This window comes from Haliotis asinina, chromosome 15 (assembly GCF_037392515.1).
Source record: "Haliotis asinina isolate JCU_RB_2024 chromosome 15, JCU_Hal_asi_v2, whole genome shotgun sequence".
NCBI lineage: Eukaryota > Metazoa > Mollusca > Gastropoda > Lepetellida > Haliotidae > Haliotis > Haliotis asinina.
This window is the reverse complement of record NC_090294.1, coordinates 40,224,402-40,246,819: the sequence shown is the minus strand read 5'-3', so window position 1 is coordinate 40,246,819 and position 22,418 is coordinate 40,224,402. Positions and strand designations below refer to the sequence as shown.

General features: G+C 39.6%; 2 protein-coding genes across 4 annotated transcripts in view; one reads left to right on the top strand and one right to left on the bottom strand.

The window, feature by feature from the left end:
• Window positions 1–766: 766 nt before the first annotated feature.
• Window positions 767–12,986, bottom strand: LOC137265856 (clarin-2-like). 2 transcript variants are annotated; one of them, XM_067801315.1, is made up of 4 exons: window positions 12,613–12,986; window positions 9,585–9,704; window positions 4,824–5,006; window positions 767–1,853 (listed from the first exon to the last, which is right to left on the bottom strand). In XM_067801315.1, the coding sequence occupies exons 1-4, from the start codon at window positions 12,863–12,865 to the stop codon at window positions 1,588–1,590; spliced, it is 822 nt and encodes a 273-aa protein (XP_067657416.1). In that variant the 5' UTR covers window positions 12,866–12,986; the 3' UTR covers window positions 767–1,587. The 2 variants fall into 2 exon arrangements, with proteins under 2 accessions (XP_067657416.1, XP_067657415.1); XM_067801314.1 differs by lacking the exon at window positions 9,585–9,704.
• Window positions 12,987–15,761: 2,775 nt separating this feature from the next.
• LOC137266440 (bromodomain-containing protein 8-like) overlaps window positions 15,762–22,418 on the top strand; it is a 34,112-nt gene continuing 27,455 nt past the window's right edge. Inside the window, exon 1 of one of the 2 annotated variants that reach the window (XM_067801939.1) lies at window positions 15,762–16,123. The gene's annotated coding sequence lies outside the window, so the exon portion shown is untranslated. The remainder of the gene's footprint in view (window positions 16,124–22,418) is intronic. The other variant, XM_067801940.1, reaches the window with a different exon arrangement.

The window sequence follows — 22,418 nt, the reverse complement described above, 5'->3', positions numbered from 1 at the left end:
ACAGGGCATATGTACAGAGAGTGTGTGAGTACAGTGTGTGTGTACAGTGTGTGTGTACAGTGTGTGTGTACAGTGTGTGTGTCTGCATGGTGATGATTGGTGGGTCTTCAGCTGCATAGGTATGCATGGCAGTAGTCAAACAAGATGCCCAGAGCGATCCAAGGTCATAGAGCAATCCCAAATGTAAAGTCACACTTAGTCTAAAGAGTCTCGCTAACTTCAAAGTACATGCTAGGACCAGGCCTAATACTGTAGTCCGTTTGGCTCAAAAGCGGACTGATGAATTGCAATGTAACTTGAAAACTAATAAGCATACCATACTCAATGAAACGCTGATCACAATCAAAACATCATACCAACTATGTGAGTGTTTTGCAGAATATATAATAATAATATATAATTATAATAATAAAAGAACTGTTTAACAAACTATCACTAAAACATTGACACAGTTCAACTGTTTATTACGAGGGAGGAGTGCAGAGAAAGGCACACCCAGGTGTTCCAGACACACGCGCACAAGTGCCAAGAAAGTTATTTATGCATTAACCTGTGCTGTGCTGTCTCCATGCTTTCTCGCACACCTGGCTATCCCTTTCTCTGCACTTCTCCCCCGTAACAAACAGTGAACTGTGTCAATATTTTAATGATAGTTTGTTAAAGAACATTTTCTATTTTAAGTAAAAATATTCTGCAAAAACCTGACAGAGTTGGTATGATGTTCTGATTACGAACAGCGTATTATTGAGTATTTTTAGTTTATTAGTTTTCAAGCTAGACTGCAGTTCAATGCTCCGCTTATGAGCCAAACGGACTATAAGTCCTAATAGGTCCTAAAAATCATACAAGATCTCTGGAGTTACTCTAAGTCACAAGAATCACACATGGTCTAAAGCACGACTGTGGGGACTCTTGGGACCTTGAGTACTGTAAACTTTATTTCCGCGACTTTAAATTTTCACGAGTGATGGTCACTAAACCTTTTCGCGCCTTCTTATTTTCAGTAAGTGACACGTGAATGAGCTGTGTTAATCCAGATTACCCCAGCGGTGACATGTGATGGAGCAATGACAGCTGCATCATTTTTATGGTGTTGACTTATCTGAATAAAGTGAATGATATATCTATATTATCGCGTGATTTTATTCTCGCTTCATGAAGTCTGATGCAAAATTCGCAATAATTAAACAGCTGTTTACAGTAACTCCCTAGATCTTGTGTGTCACACTAGTGACCTGGTGCTCCTTTCACGAAGCAACATTTACTAAGCTCCAGGTCACTAGATTAATACAAGGTTTCCAGATTCACTCTAGGTCCGGAGCATCATATTGGTTCAAAGTGTCATATTTGGTCCCAGGTCTCAAGAGTCACACCAGGTTACAAGAATAACACTAGGTCCTAAGAGTCACACAATTTAGGCCCTCAGGATCACGTTAAGTACCAGTCATCTCAAAAGACAGCTATAGTCAAATTAGGTTCCACTTGACGACTGCCATGCAGAGTGCCCACTGCAACCATGTCTAACTGGCTCAAGGGGTGCTTGACTGACCACTTCCACTCTGTGTTTGGAGAAGATCAACTGACCACTCAATAGAGGATCATGCCATTGTCCAGCTCCTTCTCTGCTGCCCGGTTGTAGCTGCAAGACAACTTCTGGCCAGACACCACCAAAATGATGTTACTGACGAAGAACGACAAGACTGCCCCAACCACAAAAAAGAACGAGTAGTCGAGCTGCGTGCGATCATTTGAATCCCAACCAATGTCCACATCGTCTTTCGGTAAAACATTTGTGGCCAAATCTTTGGTGAACAATCCGACATAGAGAAGAGCCCCAAGTAATGAGAAGGTACCTGAAACAGATAAACAACCACGTCAGGGTGACTGTATCAGCAAGTGACAGGAAGGACAAACCATTTACATCAACAGCTTTCACAGAGAAGACAAATTATTAACATCCACATGAGCACTGACAGTTCGAATCCTCAATGGCATCTTCAACAAATGGTTGTCAGTGATCTAAGCCACTGCGGAGAGTTGTATCCTTTGCACTCCAGGATTTAGCTATGAATTGGGGGAAGATTACAGGATAACAGACACCTTTCGCCATCTTTGAAAAACTTCACAACTGCACCAAAAATGTGTGCAAGTTACCAGTCCAAAACGGACTCACCAGACTAGACAATCCAAAGAAAAGAACTCAATTTTCAGTTACAATGAATAATTTAATGAACCTGACACATGTATTTACTGTCTAACAGTCTATTCAAAGCAGTCAGATTCTCAGATATTGTGAAGTCATTCAGATGTATGGAGCATGTTATCAAAAACTTTCACCAGACCATTCGGCTAGAAGGCTAGCTGTAAATTTAAATCTTCCATCAGAAATCAGTCACAGGTTCCTTATTTCATATTTTGGCAATACACTTTTCAAACAATACTTACTGTAATATTTTTTCCTAGAACCGGTATATTGCTTAAAGAACATCACTGAAATTTTTGTAATTATCTTCAATGCTTAATCTGCACAGACTTTCATTCACAACAGATGTTTACGTTCGTTATTCAATGACAGAATATCATACTATTACACGATAAATTGTACAAAAAAGAAAAAAAAAGGAATCCTTGACTATGCAACTAATTTTGAGATTACTATTAATACTATTATCAGAGTAATAACATATATTTTAGGGATTTATAATATAGAAAACAGGATTGACATGCTCAGTTAGTGTCACACTGTCAAACACTGTTCCCAATACCTCACAACACATATTGCACTATGGGTACCTTAATGTCAATATACTGCAATTCAATTTAATTCCCAATACACATCCTTAATGTCAGACATAACAACTCACTCTAACTGATTTAAGGAAAATCAGTTTCATTTGAATCTGCTTCCTGAATTTTCCTAAAATACATTGATAAATTTGTTTCTCATTTACAACTGTACTCTGCAATAAAATGATGATGGTCTGAAAATAACTGTGTCTGGACAACATAATCCAGTTCTAATAACAGGCATATATCACACAAAAACCTCCAGCTGAGTAACAAGCCTTGCAATCATAAAATTGTATCAAAAAACGGTGTGTATTGTTTGGGATGAAAACCACAAGTTCATAGTTCAAAACCACTTAAATTTATTTCTGTATGAAACCATTTAACATGTTTAAAATATTCCATAAATACACCTGCAAAATAATTTTTCTGAAATTCCATATGAATGAAATGATTCTAAAAAGATAGATAATTGTTACTTAATTTCATACAGTTAACATCAAGTTTGAGTTATTTATTCTCATCTTATTTTATCTGTTGATCCCTTTTCAAAGACGGTCACACAAGGAGGCTGGTCAACTGGTAGAAGCAATAACTACCTTATCTGTTTAATAATTTAAAGACAACACTTTTCGAAACATTTTGTCTGCATTCTTATTTTTATTGTAGTAATCTCTCAGGTAGTCACCTCTACATATAACAATAACCCCACCTCGTGTTACATCCACAACTGAACTTTCTGGAACCAAAATTTTGCAGACAGGGATCACTATTTTCATACCTGTGGTCCTACAATGAAAACCCGTCCCCAGATGGGAAGCGAGTCCCAAGGGCCCCAAAATAAACAAGCCAGGTAAATCCCTGGTATATTATGACAATCCCTGTTGTTAGTGGCCCAGAACATGATAAGTTGCCTAGCATTAGCGTGACCTGTCTCCTTAAACATTGATCAAGTGTGAGCCACGCCCCTGGTTGCCGCAGCAAGACTCAGTATCTGTAACTCCTGCAGTAGATAGGCTTCACAGAAAGTAATCTAATACTTTCCTAGTAGTGACCACGCCAGACACTAAGCTAGGTGTTGCTGCTGGTCTGACCCACTTCCTAGTGGCTAGCTGACATTCCTCGGCTTTATCTTGTTCAAGATTGCATGTGCAACCACCCACTCTATTGAGTCTACAGCAGCTTCACCCCTGTAGGATCAGCAGTTTAACCTTTGTAACTATACAGGTTCACTTACTAACATAAGTTTCGTTACATGACATCCCATTTCGTCCCCATTTCACATACAGAACATTTCCAATTCATAAAAGATATTCACTGTTTGACTATACACCCCAGTTACAGTATGCAACCTTGTTTCACCAACAGAACATCCCAGTTTCAACATGCATCACTGGTTCACCTACAGAACTCTCTCTCTGTCTGTCTGTCTGTCTGTCTGTCTGTCTGTCTGTCTGTCTGTCTGTCTGTCTGTGTGTGTGTGTGTGTGTGTGCGCGTGCATGCGTACATGCCCCCATCAAAAGTTTAGACTCACTTTCAGCTCTCATTGTACATTATGTATATTTATACGGTTACATCATGAAGGAAATAGAGACTTTGCATGAAAAAGTACACTAGTATTCTGGATAATGATGCATGAAGTAAAAATCTGTCATAAGATGCTTGGTGGCACCAACTTATCCAAACAACACTGCCGCTAATATTCTAGCCAGGGCTTCTAACCCCGAAAGAATTTTAACTCAAAGCAGCACCTAAGTCTAAACGATAAAATGCCACTAGTCTAACAACAAAATGCCACTAGTCCAATACCGAAAGGCCAGTTGTCTGATGACTAAAGCCTGGTCTACCATTTTCCATTGTCTTAAATATTTCTAAACTACCTTGCAGGTCACATGAATTCCTGAACATCACTTGTACTGGCAAACACAAACCTCAAAAATGCACTAGGTGGTTTTCTCTGAGAAGTTTTAATGCCAAACCAAATGTCTTCAGAATAGACATTTTGAATTTTACTTCCATATACATAATTACTCACCTGCCAATCCGTTCCAAAGATACAATCCTGCCGGTCCGGTGATGGTCTCAATGGGTTTGCCAACAACGTTGAAAGCCGTGAAACCAAGGGATACCAGACCCCAGACAATACCCAAAGCAAGCATAACGATGGTGGAGACCCACAGTCCAAAGTTAAACAAACCATATTCGATGAGATCCTTCACTGAAACCAAGATAACCAGGTGAGCTATAACAAATGTGGAAGGTGAGCTACAGGTTGACTACTCAGCGGCTTTCTTGGTTATCTCACTCCCCGCTCTGTCACCCTACACTCCTCAGGCATCTCATTCAAATAAAATGCTTACAGGAAGTCATTGCTAATTATATCAAGAAGCCAAAACAAGTATTTGATAAGCAGTGTTTTAATACATTGACCACAAAAATACAATTATGAACAGAACAGTTTTAAGTCAGTGAATCCGGATATACCTGGGGGTTATTCTGAGAGAATATGTGCACAGTACTGCCATGATAGTACTGCCACAATATACATACTACCAAGATAGTACTGATCTGGTATGTGTGATTGAACTGGCATCATAGTACTGTCCCGATATGCATGGCACTGCCATGAATGCACTTTCAGGATATGCAACGTACTGTCATGATATACATAGTAGTGCCATCAAAGTACTGTCACGTTATGCATATAAGTACTGCCATGAATGTAAGCTATAGACTGAATACACGTCTGATTCAAGAAATACAGTTCACTCTATTCGTATTTACACTGTAATAAGTACAGGTCTGACATGAACTAATATTGCTTAAGCACAAGAGTGATCTGTATTAGTTTTCCAAGATGCTGAATTGCATACTTACCAACGATTAAGATATGGCACAAAACAAACAAAAAAAACAAATAAAAAACAATGTGTCTGTGTAAATGAGTAACTGACCAGCTGTTCTGTAAATGTGTCTGTGTAAATGAGTAACTGACCAGCTGTTCTGTAAATGTGTCTGTGTAAATGAGTAACTGACCAGCTGTTCTGTAAATGTGTCTGTGTAAATGAGTAACTGACCAGCTGTTCTGTAAATGTGTCTGCCTATTAAGCTAAAAGACATTTACCATAGGACAAATGATGAAAAGTTTCAAGATGGTTTACTTCTCGGTTAAGCATCTTGTTTATATTATAACTTTTATGATGATTGTAAACCACAACGGGACGACAAACAGTCTCTTACTGTATAAGATGCCATCAGTTCATCTAGATGAAGATGACAATTCACAAAATATTCCCCGGATGCTATGTAAGACTGCAATCGTGTTGCTAAGTGTTCAATTGTGAGTCAAGTCAAGACATTCTTCTGTTGATTAAGTTCAACGTAATGTTTCCACCTGTGATGACAGATGACTGAAGCAAGTGCCAGATCAAGACACCCACCACTATCTGCTCTAGCCAGGAACACAGTACGAATGACACCTGACACCAATCCTAGTATTGGTTACCAAGGATGCGTCTGATTTCAAGGGAGGGAAGACTAGAATGGTGTCATGATCATCAATTCAGGATGGCATCATGCAAAAGAGAAGACAATGATGGCATACACACTTGTGTTTAGGGAGTGGGGGCTGTCAATACCTCCATGCGTGGGGGTTGAGTGGGGTCTGAATGAAGGAAGGTGTTACAGAAGTGGGGTAGCCTTGCTACTCTTAAAGAGACATGTCTAGATAAGGACACCAGTCTGACAGAGGAACAATGTGTTCTTTTCATTGACATAACCTAGAAATTATCATTTGGACTCATAATTATTGCTTGACATACTTCTGCAAAACATGAGCACAGTTGAATACACACTTGTGTCCAAGGGGTAACGGAGGGAATTGAAGAAGGTGATTGGTTGGTTGGTTGTTGAATACACACTTGTGTCCAAGGGGTAACGGAGGGAATTGAAGAAGGTGATTGGTTGGTTGGTAGTTGAATACACACTTGTGTCCAAGGGGTAACGGAGGGAATTGAAGAAGGTGATTGGTTGGTTGGTTGTTGAATACACACTTGTGTCCAAGGGGTAACAGAGGGAATTGAAGAAGGTGATTGGTTGGTTGGTTGTTGAATACACACTTGTGTCCAAGGGGTAACGGAGGGAATTGAAGAAGGTGATTGGTTGGTTGGTAGTTGAATACACACTTGTGTCCAAGGGGTAACGGAGGGAATTGAAGAAGGTGATTGGTTGGTTGGTAGTTGAATACACACTTGTGTCCAAGGGGTAACGGAGGGAATTGAAGAAGGTGATTGGTTGGTTGGTAGTTGAATACACACTTGTGTCCAAGGGGTAACGGAGGGAATTGAAGAAGGTGATTGGTTGGTTGGTAGTTGAATACACACTTGTGTCCAAGGGGTAACGGAGGGAATTGAAGAAGGTGATTGGTTGGTTGGTTGTTTAACACACTCAGCCAAATAATCGAGTCTGGACCACACAATCTAGTGATCGATAACTTAAGCATCAACACAAGCCTGACGACTCAATACTGTTAGCCACCTCTTACAACAAGCATGGGTAACTGAAGGTCAATGCTAACCCGGATCCTCACTGGTATACTGGGTGATACAGGGTAAGGGTAAGGGTGAGAGGAGCTGCATGCCTCAGGAAAGGTTCCTCAGGTCCATCATCCTGCTGTGTTACCAAGTATTAACTATCACATAAGTGAAATTTTAATGCCAAGAAAAATTATCAGCAAGAAATTTCTGTCCATTGTATTTCTAAAAAGAAGAGGAACAATTACATTTAATCTTAGACACAATGTCAGACCAGTCAAGTCATTGAGAAATGGCCATGAAGCTGCTACACCAAGTGAAAAAGGAGGCTCTCCTGGGGTGAGTTATGCAGGAATTATGCTCAAGCATAGTCTCATATTGACACGACCTCTCTGTTGATGACACGATCTCCTGATCGTTGACTGTGTATATTTGCTCAGAGGCTTTCATATGCTGATGTCTGAAATAATGTTCAACAAATCCCCAACATATTAAATCCTAAAACTACATGTTTTCTCACACCTATTTAATCCAAACAGCAGTTGAGACACACTCAGATCAAGTCAGGTTCTTGTTGTGTAACCGACATCAAAAAATGCGTGTGTGAGTAATCGAGTCTTCCCCTGTATAAAAATCTTCTGTCTGATGTCATGTGGTACGTCAACTCAACCTCTATACATGGATGTTGTCTATAGTCAGGTGGTATGTCAACTCACCTGTATACATCATATATACCTGATTATTACATGGCTGTTGTCTGTAGTCAGATGGTATATCAACTCACCTGTATACAAGGCTGTTGTCAGTAGTCAGGTGGTATATCAACTCACCTGTATACAAGGCTGCTGTCTGTAGTCAGGTGGTATATCAACTCATCTATATAAGTGGGCCAAGCAGGGTCTTTATAAGTGGATATGTCAGGCAGGGTCTTTATAAGTGGATATGCCAAGCAGGTCATGTCAGGCAATGTATTGATAGGCTTCATGAGCAGGCTCTTATGGGAATGTCACAATTTTACAAGACACATGATTCCTACCTTTTTGATGCGACAAGTGGCTAAAAGACTCTCAAAATATTATCATACAAGTCAAGCTTGAGGTAAATTTTGTGAATTCAGTTCAACAAAATGGATCTGATAAATAATCATTAACAATGACATTTTTTGATGATAGTTTGACTTTAACAGAGCTGTCAGAGGAAACAGTTATCCTAGTTTTTTTTAATAGAAACATGCTGTAGACAGATTGGACTGTGTGCCCTACACAGTCATACATAATGAGAACAATGAACAGAAATATCCTGCTAAATAAGTGATTTGTTGGGACTCACCTTTGCAAGTGTTCATGGTGATAACTTGTCACAAAGTTTAGAAATGTTTTTGGAGTAAATAATCTCACGTTTCATGCTAAAGGTGGTGATTAGATATTTCTTTCAGTTCATGTTAATACAAAAGTCTAATCTATGTAAAAGTGAATAAATCACACGTGTGATTATTTGTTCATTATAACAGAGTTTGTTATGACTGAATTTAAAAGTGGAAATATTACTTTTTATTAACTAATCATATAAATAACAATACAACACAAACAATAAAATCTTTGCAAAACTCTTGCTTTTTGATTTTCAACAGGAAATATCAAATTTTCATGACTCCCCAAAACAAATATTATGAGCCATCATGATTCCCATTTTTCAAAGTCAATATAAAACCCTGGCATGTCTGTCAAGTAGTGTTGGGAATAGGGAACCAAATCCACTTCAGGTGAATGATTATTGATTATAATCGAAATATACACATTTCTAATGTAATCAACTTTTAAGGGTTTTTTCCCTGTTTTTTTTCACATTAACATTTTCATATCCAATACTGTCATGTAATGAAATGCATGCATGCAAGAAATCACCGGAATTGTGATTAAACAATAAAAGTGGTTAAAATTTTACAATGTGCATAGTTTCAAGCTATTGAGCAGATGTTTGGTCTTGAATATTCGTCATATTTAATGGTTACTTTACTTCACTCAAGAGTGTTATCATGGTTATTCTAAAACAACAACATTCTGGTTAATTAAAATGTATTTCTACAATTGATGATTATTTCTACAATTGATTTTCGATTATTTTCGATCATCAGAACACCACTACTGTCAGGTATGGTCAATGTATATGTAAGGTGAAGATTATAGATAGGAAGGTTAGGCAGGAATGTTATAGGTTGGAAAAGCTTGGCTGAAGGTACTTGGAAAGTGTATATAAAATATTACCAGTGCCATTAATCTTGACATTGTTGACAAGCTTGATAACCCGCTTGATATAGTCTGTTCGCTTGGCTGAGTCAGAACTGTTTGACCAGGCGCAGACCCCATCTGACCCACTACACACAACTGAGAGAGAAACACAACATGCAGACACAATGTTATTTTCTCCTATCTTAACGACCCATGTTTATCTGATGATAAACAGCCACTTATCTACTGCTGTAAATTCCTCACTACCTTGCCTCTAGTCAACCACAATGTCACCACCTCTCCCGATCCACGATCTTGTCTTTCCCATCCTGCCATGTCATGTTTCACATGTCTCACTTTTTTACAGTGTCACTATCCCTACATTTTCACATCCCTCACTTATACTCAACCTCTACCTACCTATCATGACTCACACTTCCTATCTACCACTCTATCACACATCTCACTCCTACCCAGGGATTGGGAAAGGCAGGGGCCATGGGCAATTTTACATATTAGAATGAAAAATGGCCCATTAAAATTTGTAAGTTTACTATTGATACAAAAGCAGTGGCCCATTCAAAATTCAGGAAATGGCTACTAATCCTGAAAATGACCCATTGTCAAAGTTCTCTTTCCCAGTCCCTGCCCACCCCATTGCCCTCCAACTCGTCTCCCTACTCTACCTTCTTTAATCACCTGTTAACCCTAATAGCCATCACCCCTCACCCTAAACTCATCTCCCCACTCTACCACCCTATCACACACCTCACCTATCACACACCTCACCCTCCTACACTATCACCCTCAAACAAACCATCCTACTATTCTGCCCTACACCTCTCACCCACTAACTTGATCCTTACTCTATCACTCTCCTCACCCTCCTGTTCTAAGTAACCCAACTGGAGATCTTCTACTCCGATTCAATACCTGTTTCCATCAAGATCTGACAAAATTTAACCTTATATGGACAAGTCATTTTCAGTAGACTTTCTAAATATTAAGAGCATAGTAAAGTCTATAAAATGTTTCAGAAGGTGACATCTTACCATGACAAAAGGTTCTAGAAATCACGCACTCTTACTCTTTGTTTTGACACATGAAATTTATTCAGAAGCCACCTGCAGTTACTTCCGGTGGACAGATTTGTCAGATCTTCAGAACAGAGGATGAAACCAGAGTAAAATGTTCATAGCAAGTAGAGAAAATAACAGTATGTTGAAAAAAATCACACATGACAGCTGACACTGTATTCACAAAAAATGCATATGCTGACGAAAATTCTAGAGGAATTTAAAAAGTACCATTAAAGGTCATACCTCAGCAGTAAGCTTGTTTTGCCATACTGGATGTGTTCAGTGTACAAAGTGTTGTTAGCATGTTCTAAAATTCAGTTCTTTAGGATTTAATTACCACTTAAGTTCAGCCTGAATGTGCAAAGTTGCATTGCTGATATATGTTGGTTGTTGGTTGTTGGTTGTTGTATAATGCCACACTCAGCAATATTTCACTATTTGGCAGCGGTCTGTAAACATGGTAAATAACTGATCTGGGATCAGACAATCAAGTGATCAATGGTGCCATTGGGATATGATGGCATAAGTCAACCAAGCCAGAGAGACTGACCACCCGATCCTGTTAGTCGCCTCTTAGGAAAAGCATGGGTTACTGAAGACCAGTTCCAAGTCAGATAATCATGGGTCTACTGCTGTAAGTTTTGCTTTACCATACTGGACATGTCTACTGTGCTTTGTTGTCCTGTTACTTTATCTAACTGAATGTGTTTACAGTAGTTGGAAAGAAACTGACAAATTGTTCATGTTTGATGTTAACAATTTTCAAATTGCAAAAAATCACTATTTTATCAGTCTTCATTTACTTAGGTATACGGGCAACCAAATTTGAGTTTGCATCTTGCTTAAATTCCAAAACTCTACAATATTCCAGCTAAATTATGGCAGTGTGTAGATAATCAAGATTGGACAAGACAATCCAGTAATGAAATGTCTCAGCATTGATTAATGCAACCAATCCTTGTATTCGCTAATTTATTGAGTGTCAACCAAATGTAACAACGTATATTAAGAGCATCATATTAAATTAGGTTTTGTTTTAAAGAATATGTCATATTTTAAACAGTACTTAAGTTTGCACATAATGTCCTGTGGCCAAAACATACTGAATAAAGTGTGACCAAGAATAAAATATCATATGATGCAGAACCGTGAATTGACAAACAATTTTTTTATCAAAAAGCTGTGTCAGCTTCAAATTTCTATCAAACACTCACAGCTGTCAGCTGCTTCACATGTGATTTTTCCAGAATTAAAGAGAATAAAAACATAAAAACACAAGAAATGAAATGAGTACATGCAAAACATTATGAACATGCAGACAAAATATTGAAGCATGAAAAGTCAAGAGGACAAAATTACAAACATGTAGAAAGTGAGAGATTAGGGAAAATTAAGATGGATCTTACAGACATACAAAGATCATGAAATAATAGAGGGCTTACACACAATGTACCCATGTGGGGAACAGAACTCGGGTCTTTGGCATGACGAGCAAACGCTAGCTTTAATAAGGCCACCCACCGCCCCTACTACTGATAAAGCATGTGAGGTATAAATGAGCCAACGACCCGTTCACCTCAAATATGAGCTCTTTCGATGGCTTTGAGTATGACACTGAATGTTATATATAACGTTTAAGTGGGTTATTTCATTACCGACGAGGAATGCAAGTGGTCTTTTGGGTTAACCTAAATTCATGATGTAGGTTAGTTCATATGAATAAACTCGTCTTCCAGCCAAGGCCTACATCGAGTACACCTTAGTATAGTGCGAAGTCGTCTAGTTACATGCTGGACTAGATGTTGGTATATATACATATATATGCCACAACAACTTTTTATATATGTATTGTCAAACCTCCGATTCAACCATGTATTAAGACTATTTCACCACAAATATCCTTTACACTTTCCACATGTTATATGCATACGAGGCGAAATCACTGTTGTCACACAAATCCAGGTATTGAACTCGAATTAAATTACCATTTATATCCTGAGGTCTCGGGCCAATTCCGTAATCCAGAACCCGGTATCCACGAAAAAGTCCGAATGTGATATTGCCGGTGTATTTCGTAGCACTGCCGTCAGTATCATTTCCAGGTGTTTGGGTGGACCGCTTTAGTACCGGTGACGATTTCACCCAGTGGTCTGTCGCAAATGAAGCGATTATCAGGGAAACACCCAAAATTCCAAAGACCAATGTCACAGCCATCGCGTTTTTCTTTTTCTGCTCCATTCTTGTATCAACTCTTTATAGCACGTATATTCCAACGACAAGAAATATTTCTCAAAGTATTATCTGGTAATCCTTTCGAGGAAGTAGTTGTTATCTTTGGCGATATTCACCTGGATGAACAGGTGCGTGAACTGGGTTTGAACCAATCGGAGAAAGCGACACAAAGATATATAAGTGAAATACCTTATGATTGGATGAGAGGAAAAGTGTCAACAAACTCAGGTATTGTGCTATTTTCCAACCGATATCTTTCAATGCCAAGCGAAACGGAGAAAATGAATAAGAAAAAGAAGTCGAAGAATAGCGTTTCTAATTATGAAAATCATGGAAATGGCGTTATAATAATGCTAAGGCATGGTAACGGCTATCCGAGAGCCACGATGCGGTCCTATACACAGTCAAGCCATGACCCTGCATCGCGGCTCTCGGCCAGGTAACGGCCAATGCAGACGTAGTACATGGTATAAATAATGTTGAAATTATAAAGTGTTCTTTATAAAGAATTTGCAAAGTATACAAGGTGGACTGTAATGGGTGTAAACTTCTTCCTTATTGTTTACGGGTTGTTTCTGGGCTGTACCTGCCCTTTCGTCATTCACTTGGTGAAGCGGCGAGGAATAACCCAGAAATGTTGTGTATGCAATTAAGAAGATGACATCCATAATATTCTGCCTTATACTTAAATACCAAAGTGTTGTAAAGTGTTGTACATAACAACAAAGTCGTACTTCTATACCATACGTTGTTATGTGGCCAAGAAAAGATATTTCAAGGGTCTAAGGCACTGGATTGTCTGGGCCTTATGAACACTGCAGGGTAAATACAGTGAAAGCTGTCAAAACAGGCATCTGTCCAATGCGGCATGTTGTCAACCCTGGCGTAAAATCTCAGTCCCGTCTGTGGCTTGTACAGTTGTCAACAGCTCTACAATCCAGCATATTGTCCAAACCGGATTAAATCTTCACTCCCAATGAGTGTCGGTTAAGACAGCTTCCAGTGCATTATGTTCCATGTTACTGAATAAACGTAATTACCCAAGTGGGAGGAATTAGTGCCAAAGAGTGTACATGCATGTATACAGAAGCCATATAATAGATGGTCTCTGATATATATCACAACGATTTTGTTGCCGAATGGTCACCCGAACGAAAGGAATGAGTGACTAACTGAGTTGGATTAAAAGGCGATTTGAACATTTAATATTCCTTTCATAAAGGGCATTTTTATATGTTTGAGAGGCACTGGAAATAATGAATCTTTATAGATGACCAGCTTCTTTATTGTATAGCGACATTTCTGTTCAGATACTAATCCTGATTTCAAGCATGGAGTAACGAATGGATACAGCCACAAGCGTTCGAATCTGTCTATGGACAATAATTTTCAAAAATCTACAATTTTACAATTGTATACTGTTTTTTATGTGTTATGATACATATGTAATGATTGTAGCGATAAAACTTTTGTAAAACACTCATTTCTTCACCAATTTCGTTCAAATTTGAAATGTATGCTAATCATGACATAACGATATACGGTTGTAAAAATCTAGGTGTTTATTTTTCAAAATTAATGTCCAAACGGAGATTCGAACCCCGATATAGGGTACATACGGGGTAACAAAGACAATGGATGATAAAGAAAATGATTAACAATGAATACAAACATAATTATGCATGAGACAAGCCGAGGTGGGGATGAATAATTAGAGGAGGAGATTAGTTAAGGACGACAGAGGTGGAGATAGGATTGATGAGTTTTGCATGGATCAAATGGTGGTAAGCGGATGGGATGAAAAATACCTGGCCCTTGTCTTGATGCGTGGGGAAATTCCGAAGTGAAGCGGGACTTAAAAGTAAACCATGTTGGCGAAGCCATAAGCACCATTTACGGATCCAAGGAAGGTTCAGGAGTTTCGAACCCCCTCCTCCTTTGAAAATTCCTGAATCCACCTATGAGCACGCACATGATGCTGAAAATCATAGAAACTGGGTCGAACAGGAACATGAACTCACAAATACAGGCTTCTGGTGTGCACAAGGGCCGCGACTTTAGTACAGTGAATTGCGGTGCCTCAGGCGATTGGGCCAAGCGTGTCTCCATGAGTGACTTTAAGTTTACGCCGCACTCAACAATATTCCAACAGTATGGCGGCAGTCTGTAATAAGTGAGTCTGGACCAGACAATCCAGTGATCAATAGCATATATAAGCATCGATCTGTGCAACTGACAAATGCCAACAACGCCAGCGAGCCTGAAAACCCGACCCCGTTAATCGTCTCTTACGACAAGCATGGGTTAGTGAATATCAATTCTGACATGGATCTTTACGTCCCCTTGTCTCCATGAACAAAATGGTGGTGTCACTGAAGTTCTTACACCTAACACAATATCTGGCCCTCGTGAAAGAATGCCCATTATGTCACCCAAATGGTTGGCGCTATTCTTACACTCCTTCAACCCTCACTGGATCTGTAGCTGACAACTTGAATGTTTTCTTTACGTGTTAGACCCAAGGTTACTGTAGCTACTTGCGAAATGGTGGAATGTGTTTCAGGGCCATTTTGTTTTTCAGGTCCATTGATATCCTAACTTGCAAAGAACCAATGCAGATGAGTGAAGCTCCATATTTATATTGCTGTTTTCTTTTTTGTATTTGATTTGTTGTATAGTTATCCGGCATTTAATTGACTACAACTAGTTGTGCAGAATGTAGTAGCAGTGAGTTCCGTATGCGGGGATGCAAATAAATGGCATTGCAAGTAGTTTGTTTGCTTGGAACTATTCTTGTAGGAATACAAGTTCATAGTACTTCACTATTTAGGATTCACCGTTGTGTCTCACAATTTATATTTGGTGATTTTTTAAAGACAATTTCTTCGACGCTACCTTTTAGTATTCTGCGGAACGACCGTAAGAAACTCACCGCAGCGCGGTGATTATTTACGATATGACAAAAGCGAACCCTACAACCATGAATAGAAAATGAAACAATGGCGGCAAGTTGGCCGTGCCTTGCTTTCATAGTTAACATCTACATGTTTTTATTCGAGTTCAAATCGAAGATTGAAGTCTATGTGAACATCTTGAGCGTCCATTTATCATTTGAGATATCATCTTAACACACGAGAATGTCTGAATATTTGTGAAAACAGATTTTACCTGCACAAACCCTGCTTCACAAAATTGAAAATTTGAGCAGGTAATTCATCCACCTTCACTGGATAATTTTACATCCCAAGTGATCACAGACCCAAGGTAAGTGTGTCGTTACGGCATTCTTGATTCAATTATAAGAGTATGCTGCTATCAGTCCAGAGTACAGCTTATGCGGCGTTATTCCTACGTTTGACAAAGTTAGTTGCAAATTGACCGAGTGAGTTGCTGCTTCCTCACACTGTGTTGCTTGAAATCCGTTTAAGTGCACTACTTCCAAGATTTAAATCGTTTGTTTCAAAATTCAAAGACAGTAAGTTGAATTGCTGCAACAGATCACCTTAAGCATTGGTCATGTTAATGTCAAATAGGGCAGTCAATAGTGTCATCAAGTTGTCACTGTTAGACGTCAGTGTTTATTTTTACCGACTAGCAATATGGCTACTAATAATTTTTCAAGGTAATCACAAGAGCAGATTCCTTTTTGAACAATTAATAAAGTACTGTCCGAAGTAGAAAAAAAGACAAACTGTTTTTGGCTGCAACTGTATATCCCTAGAATTTACACAATTGCAAATAAGATATGTCGAAATAACCCATATTGGTCTAACTGAGCATTCAGTGGAATGTGCAGTAGGATATCCAGAAAAGCATGTTTACTCGTAGAATCATGCAGAACTTAGAAGAGAAAGTATGAATAGCTGCAGAAAACAACAGATCAGACTAAAGATGGCAGTCGCATAGCCAGGTCTGACAACAGACCATTGACTCAATGTTGGTATGAAATGCATGTGCTGCCTACTGGCATAAGGGTCCATCTCAAAGATTCTTATGTCTTGCTGTGTGTGTTGAATATGTCTCATCTGTTGATTGATATCTTTCTTCATAAATTTTATGTTGAGATACATAAAAGTGTATGATACCCATAGAAATGCTTAATTCAGCTGTCTTATTAAATGCCTCAAAATATATAGGTAGCATGACCACCCATTGATCTTGATATTGGATATTGTTTTGTAAATTGTTATGACATGCTGTTTGCTTCCACAGTTTAGTTCCATAAAGGATTATAATGATATCAGCTGCTATCTCAACCCTCCAATTAGACCCTAAACACCGTTTGTGACACCCTGTTCTGATAGTATTGTTTGAGATGACCCCTCTTATCTGTTTCCTTATATAGTGATTGTGAAACTCCTTGGTAGCTACAGCCTTAATAGATTCAGTATTAAAGTTATTACTTTTTAGGCCACCCATTGTTTATTATGATTGTAAGTTTAATTTTACAGTGGGCATTTAAAAAGTAAAGTGTCATTTGTAATTCAATATAGCCCTAATTTGTATGAAGTCATGGTCTGTTTCAAATAAATGATCAAATCGTTTATGACTTAGAAAAAAAAACCTGCATTGCTCATTTCTGCACTAATCTCTCTTAAGTAAGGTACTTTTTCTACATTCCCCATCTCCCTACCACCCATACTGTAATTGAGCCGAACTTTGTTTAACAGATATTTTACACTTTCTCATATTAACTATATGAATTGTAGATGGAAATGCCCCCCAAAATTTTCTTTTCTATTTCAGACAGTACTTTAGGTAATACTTTAACTCTTCATGTACATGAAAAGTACTCGTATATATGAGATAAATCTCCATTGAATAATCTTTCCGAAAATATTAAAATCATGTTTCTGTGAAACTGGCTCATAGGTCAAAATCATCATAATGAAAGAATAATTAATATAACAGCAAACTCAAGAAAAAATATCCCCCTATATATATATATACATATGCCTCAGACAGTCCTAGTCACAAGACAGATCTGTTGACCGAACAATTTAGTTAAGTATCAGTTATTGCCCATGTATGACTCACTATCCCAGGGACTTCTGCACGAGACAGTTCCCACGATTTTGAAGAAATTTAATATGTTTCAACTCAGTAACAAATAGGTGTGCATAAGTAACCCTTGAAAGTTGCATATATGTTCTACTTCTACAGTGAATGAGTTTTCAAGAAATAGTAAATGTCTGTTGCTAAAAAATATGCACATAGTTGAAATTCGCTGCTGAATGTCATTTAAATTTTGCATGTTGTTGTCAAAATTAATAAGTTTCTCTTTTTACGTTTTCATTCATGTCATTCAATTAGTAGTATATACAATGGGGGTTTTAAAACACTTTCAAGAAAAGTCTCTACAAAGCCTTATTTACTAAATAAGGCTTTGGTTGGGTCCTTAGCTCTTGCTACTATTACCCCTACTACTTAACGTGTGTTGGAGGTAACACTGTGCATATGTCATGTTTATATCAATGAAACAGTTTAACGTGAACCGCCTATGATCTCTTTGGTGTTCATAATAAAGGCTTGTTGGGCTTTTTGTATCCCCTGTTCTATGTACTTTTTTTTCTCGTCCTCACTGATAGCAGACTTACGAGATTTAGACCGAATATCTTGTTTCATTCCGTTATATTTTGTGAGTTCAGAGAGGATTGAACGAAACTCCTCTTCTGAGATCTTACTATCAGAGAGTGCCGTGGAAATACGCCCACTTACTGTGTTGAGCTTTGCTTCGGCCAGAACCCTGATCTCGTCGTGTTTCAATGCCTTACGATGTAGTCTGCGTGATACTAACTTAAGTGCCAACCCTAACACCCCTGCCACCCCAGCTGTTATTTCAATACCTAGCACTATAGGTGCAGCCACGATGGTAGCCAACAACCCAACACCTGCCGCCCCTAGTCCCATGCTGGTTGCCATAAGGGTAGTGTCAGCCCCGTCCACGATATTGAAAGCTCTATTGTACTTCTTACATAGTGCTTTCCGCGTGTCACGGTCTTGTTCTAGTTGGCGTTTCACATCACATAACTGCCTCAAGCGGAACCCATCTACGGTTTCCAGCGTCTTCGCTACTTCCTCTACGACTGGGTACAGACCCATCCTATAATATATATTTTGAAAGATATTTTAATTGGGTTTCAGTTAAAAGTCTATCAATGTATTTGAAGCCTACAAGGGATAGATCATTACCAATGATAATAGGTGAGAGGCTAATAGACTTTTCTGTTGTAATAAAAACCCCACTGAGGCTTATTAAGCGGTTTATAGAACCCGTGGGGGAATCCTGTTGTATAACAATACGACAATATTGGTCTAAGTGTTCGGTATACCAGTGTATTACCAACCCGGGTAAAATTTGGCGTCCTTTCGAGGAGTTTACCTGGTCAAAATACGTAAAGACGACTTCTATGATGAGTGTGTAGGGGGAGGATATTCTAGCACGATTACTGCTAAATGTTAATTTATTCTCTAATCCAGAACTTAACCCATTTGTTTCGGTATACAAACTTACCGGAGATGCTAAGTGATTCCCCGGAATGAAATCCCCGACCCAGATACCGTTGTTCCTGATCTTAGAGATAAACCCCGTATCTGCGCCTATTGTGATATAAGGTGAGGTGGGTGTTAAGTTGAGCAGCCATTTGGGCTCTTTAAAATCTGATAACGACACTCGTCTGTACACGTTGTCTTTGAAGTGCAGGATATATAAGGTGTCTTCCTCACCAGGCTGATCGAATCCCTCCGTATCTCCTAGGTCGTTAAGCGTAGTGTTGGGATGACTGGTCATTATTATACTATTACGATATAATTTCCAACTGGTTTTCTGATAATAATTCAGGGGTGAACTTCATACCCATGAAGTGTATGTTGTCAGGCAGGAAGATCTTGGTTAGTGATATCTTGTTTTCCACGATCACGTTGACCCCCTCCAGACTGGTGTTGGAGCCGACATTCACCCGCACGTAAACGTTGCAAACTTGATACTGGTGTCGTTTCACCCACCCGAGTTTGATCCCCTTCACGATCTCGACATCATTCCCCGATGGTTCCCCTAGGTAGACTTTGATGATCAGTGTTGAGTTTGCCGGTAGACTCTCTAGTATACTGACCACGCCTTCGAATTCAGACACCAACTGTAATGTCACGTTTTGTATGGCCAGTTTACTTGATAGCATGTGGGCTGCCATAGTGTTGAGTGGGCTGACGACTACGCTACGTCTCTGAGTTGGGACGTAAGCCACGAGCAGGGTTCCATTGTTCACGACTTTGTTTAGGTGGTTGTCTTTGTTATCCGTGAACACGTAGGGGGAGCCGAGTCTAATATTGAGAAACCAGTCGTTATCGGGTAACAACACCCACTTGTCATCTTCGGTGAAGACGAGCATATATGGCTTGTTTCGGGCGACGGTAGTGCTCTCAACATCGTCTAAGTCGAACAGTTTACCCCCGAACGATGGGTATATTATCCAGTTATTACCGGTGTTGACAAGGGTGTACTTAGTGTTGATTTTTGCTCTTGTGGTATCTACTATATCACTTAGGGTTCCACCGGAGGGGACTTCAACGCGTTTGTAAATGTTGTTTTTCAGTTGCAAGGCATACGATTTACCATCTACTCCGGGAGCGTCGAAACCGCGCGTGTCTCCGAGGTCGGAGATCCCGATATTGACGCATTTTTTCACTCCGGGCCCTTGTGCGCTGGTCATTTTACATGAAGCGTTAAGCTGAGGTATCCTATATTTACAGGATTATGATTTATATCTAACACCGATATTATCAGCTCAGGTATGTTGCCCTGGGTTAATCTCTTATACTGCCGTGGTGAAAACGACTCGGTTCTACCGTCGTTGTATTTCTCAGTTTTCACCGGCACTGCTCTCAGTATAGTGGAAGGGTGACCTTCTTGAATGTTGTACGTTGTGCTCACCTGACCGAGATGAATGTACAGCTCTCGGTACAGTACTAGATCGGGTAACTTCGTGCCTGTGACGGTTGTTGTTGGTTTTATCTCGTCAGGAGAGATACCGAGTATCCTCGCTAATGGTCGGCCGAGCCTCAATGAGGTTCTTCCGTTGTTGATTAACACCACTGTACCGTTTGAGTCGTTCATCTTGAGTTCGGCTCCAAGGGGTTTGAAGACCTCATCGTTTAGAGAGCACACACTGTAGTAGCCGTCAGTTATCTGACTGCGAGTTCCACTGACGAACAGCTTATTGTTGCTGGCGTTGATGTTAGTCCATTGCGGTAGGTAGGTGATATCGCAGAGTGCGACTTCTAGTTGGCCTGACGTGTTATCGATCGCGTGCGTCAGCTGAACGGCCTCACCGCTCGTTATTCCTGGAAGTGTTATGTACATATTATAATATATAATTTATATATTATAATATGGACTTAGCACACTTGAAAATCGTGGTGAATGCAGATGGTACGGGGTTTAAAACAACCTTTATTAATATCTTTGAAAACTATATCGTGACCGTTAATAACGCTCAGGCGGTGGTAAACTGGAATCAAAACCCAATGCAGTTTTGGCAGAACCAACTCAACTTTGCTGTGTGGTGTGCGACGACAGGGTCGGGTGTGACACGAGACTACGGTATAGACGAACTGAGTAAGGCAGTCATTTTGTTTCATATTTATTATCAAACGAGACGAATATTGAAGGAAATAAGTGCTCCTCTTCCCCAAGATAAAGCGTGGAGTATGACGAATAACCCCTATGATAAACGCGCTTATGAACGTGTTTGTGGGGAGTTTGAATAAACGAATAAAGACTTTCGCCTTCCTGGTGTTAACCATGGTCTCGGTATAGTTTACGTGTACTTCTACAGGTCCGGAACATATAGGGCCGGTTCTGCAGATGGTACATACAAACCAAGCCATCATACATTTACAGGTCCCACAACGAATGAAAAGGTCCATGTCAGCTACATAAAGCAAACCAATCCTGATGCAGCCACAGCCTGGACTAAAATGATCTCAAAAACATCGAAAGAATTCACTCGTGCTGGTACAATACGCTTGAACGACTCGATTCGAACGTACGTGTGGGCGCTGTTGGGTGCGCAGTCGATGACGCGTTCCAACATCCTCGGTAAGGGAACTGCTTACGACGCTCAGAAACAGTTCGTTGTCAACGTTGATGATGCTATCAATGCTCCAGTTGATCTCCCGCGGGCCATCGACCGTTACCAAAACGTGTTAGAATACGCCAGATCGAAAGTCAATTACGTGTTTGGCGTGGGGCTGTACATGGCTCCGAGTGATATGCAACTGAGAGTAAAAAAAGTGGTGGGTTATAACAACAAAATAGTCATAGCCACGGCGGATCAAAAGTTGGGTATCAACCCCGATATTAACACCCCCTATATCCCACACATCCCACCACGTGAAACGGGTATAGTGGCGCCACCCCCGGAGTCTAAAGTTCATGTGGAGGTACCCCCCACACACCCCCATATTCAGGCCTCCAATCACATCGATAATAAAACGGCCCTGGTGGTTGGTGGGGTAGCTTTGGGACTTATTTGGTTAAAAATTTCTTAGCCGCTACGTA

Coding starts and splice junctions, on each gene's coding strand:
- LOC137265856 (XM_067801315.1), bottom strand. CDS start 12,865: ATGGAGCAGAAAAAGAAAAACGCGATGGCTGTGACATTGGTCTTTGGA. Junction 5,007..9,584: donor TGTCAAGATTAATGGCACTG/GTAATATTTTAT, acceptor TCTTGGTTTCAG/TGAAGGATCTCATCGAATAT. Junction 1,854..4,823: donor TCTTTGGAACGGATTGGCAG/GTGAGTAATTAT, acceptor TATCTGTTTCAG/GTACCTTCTCATTACTTGGG.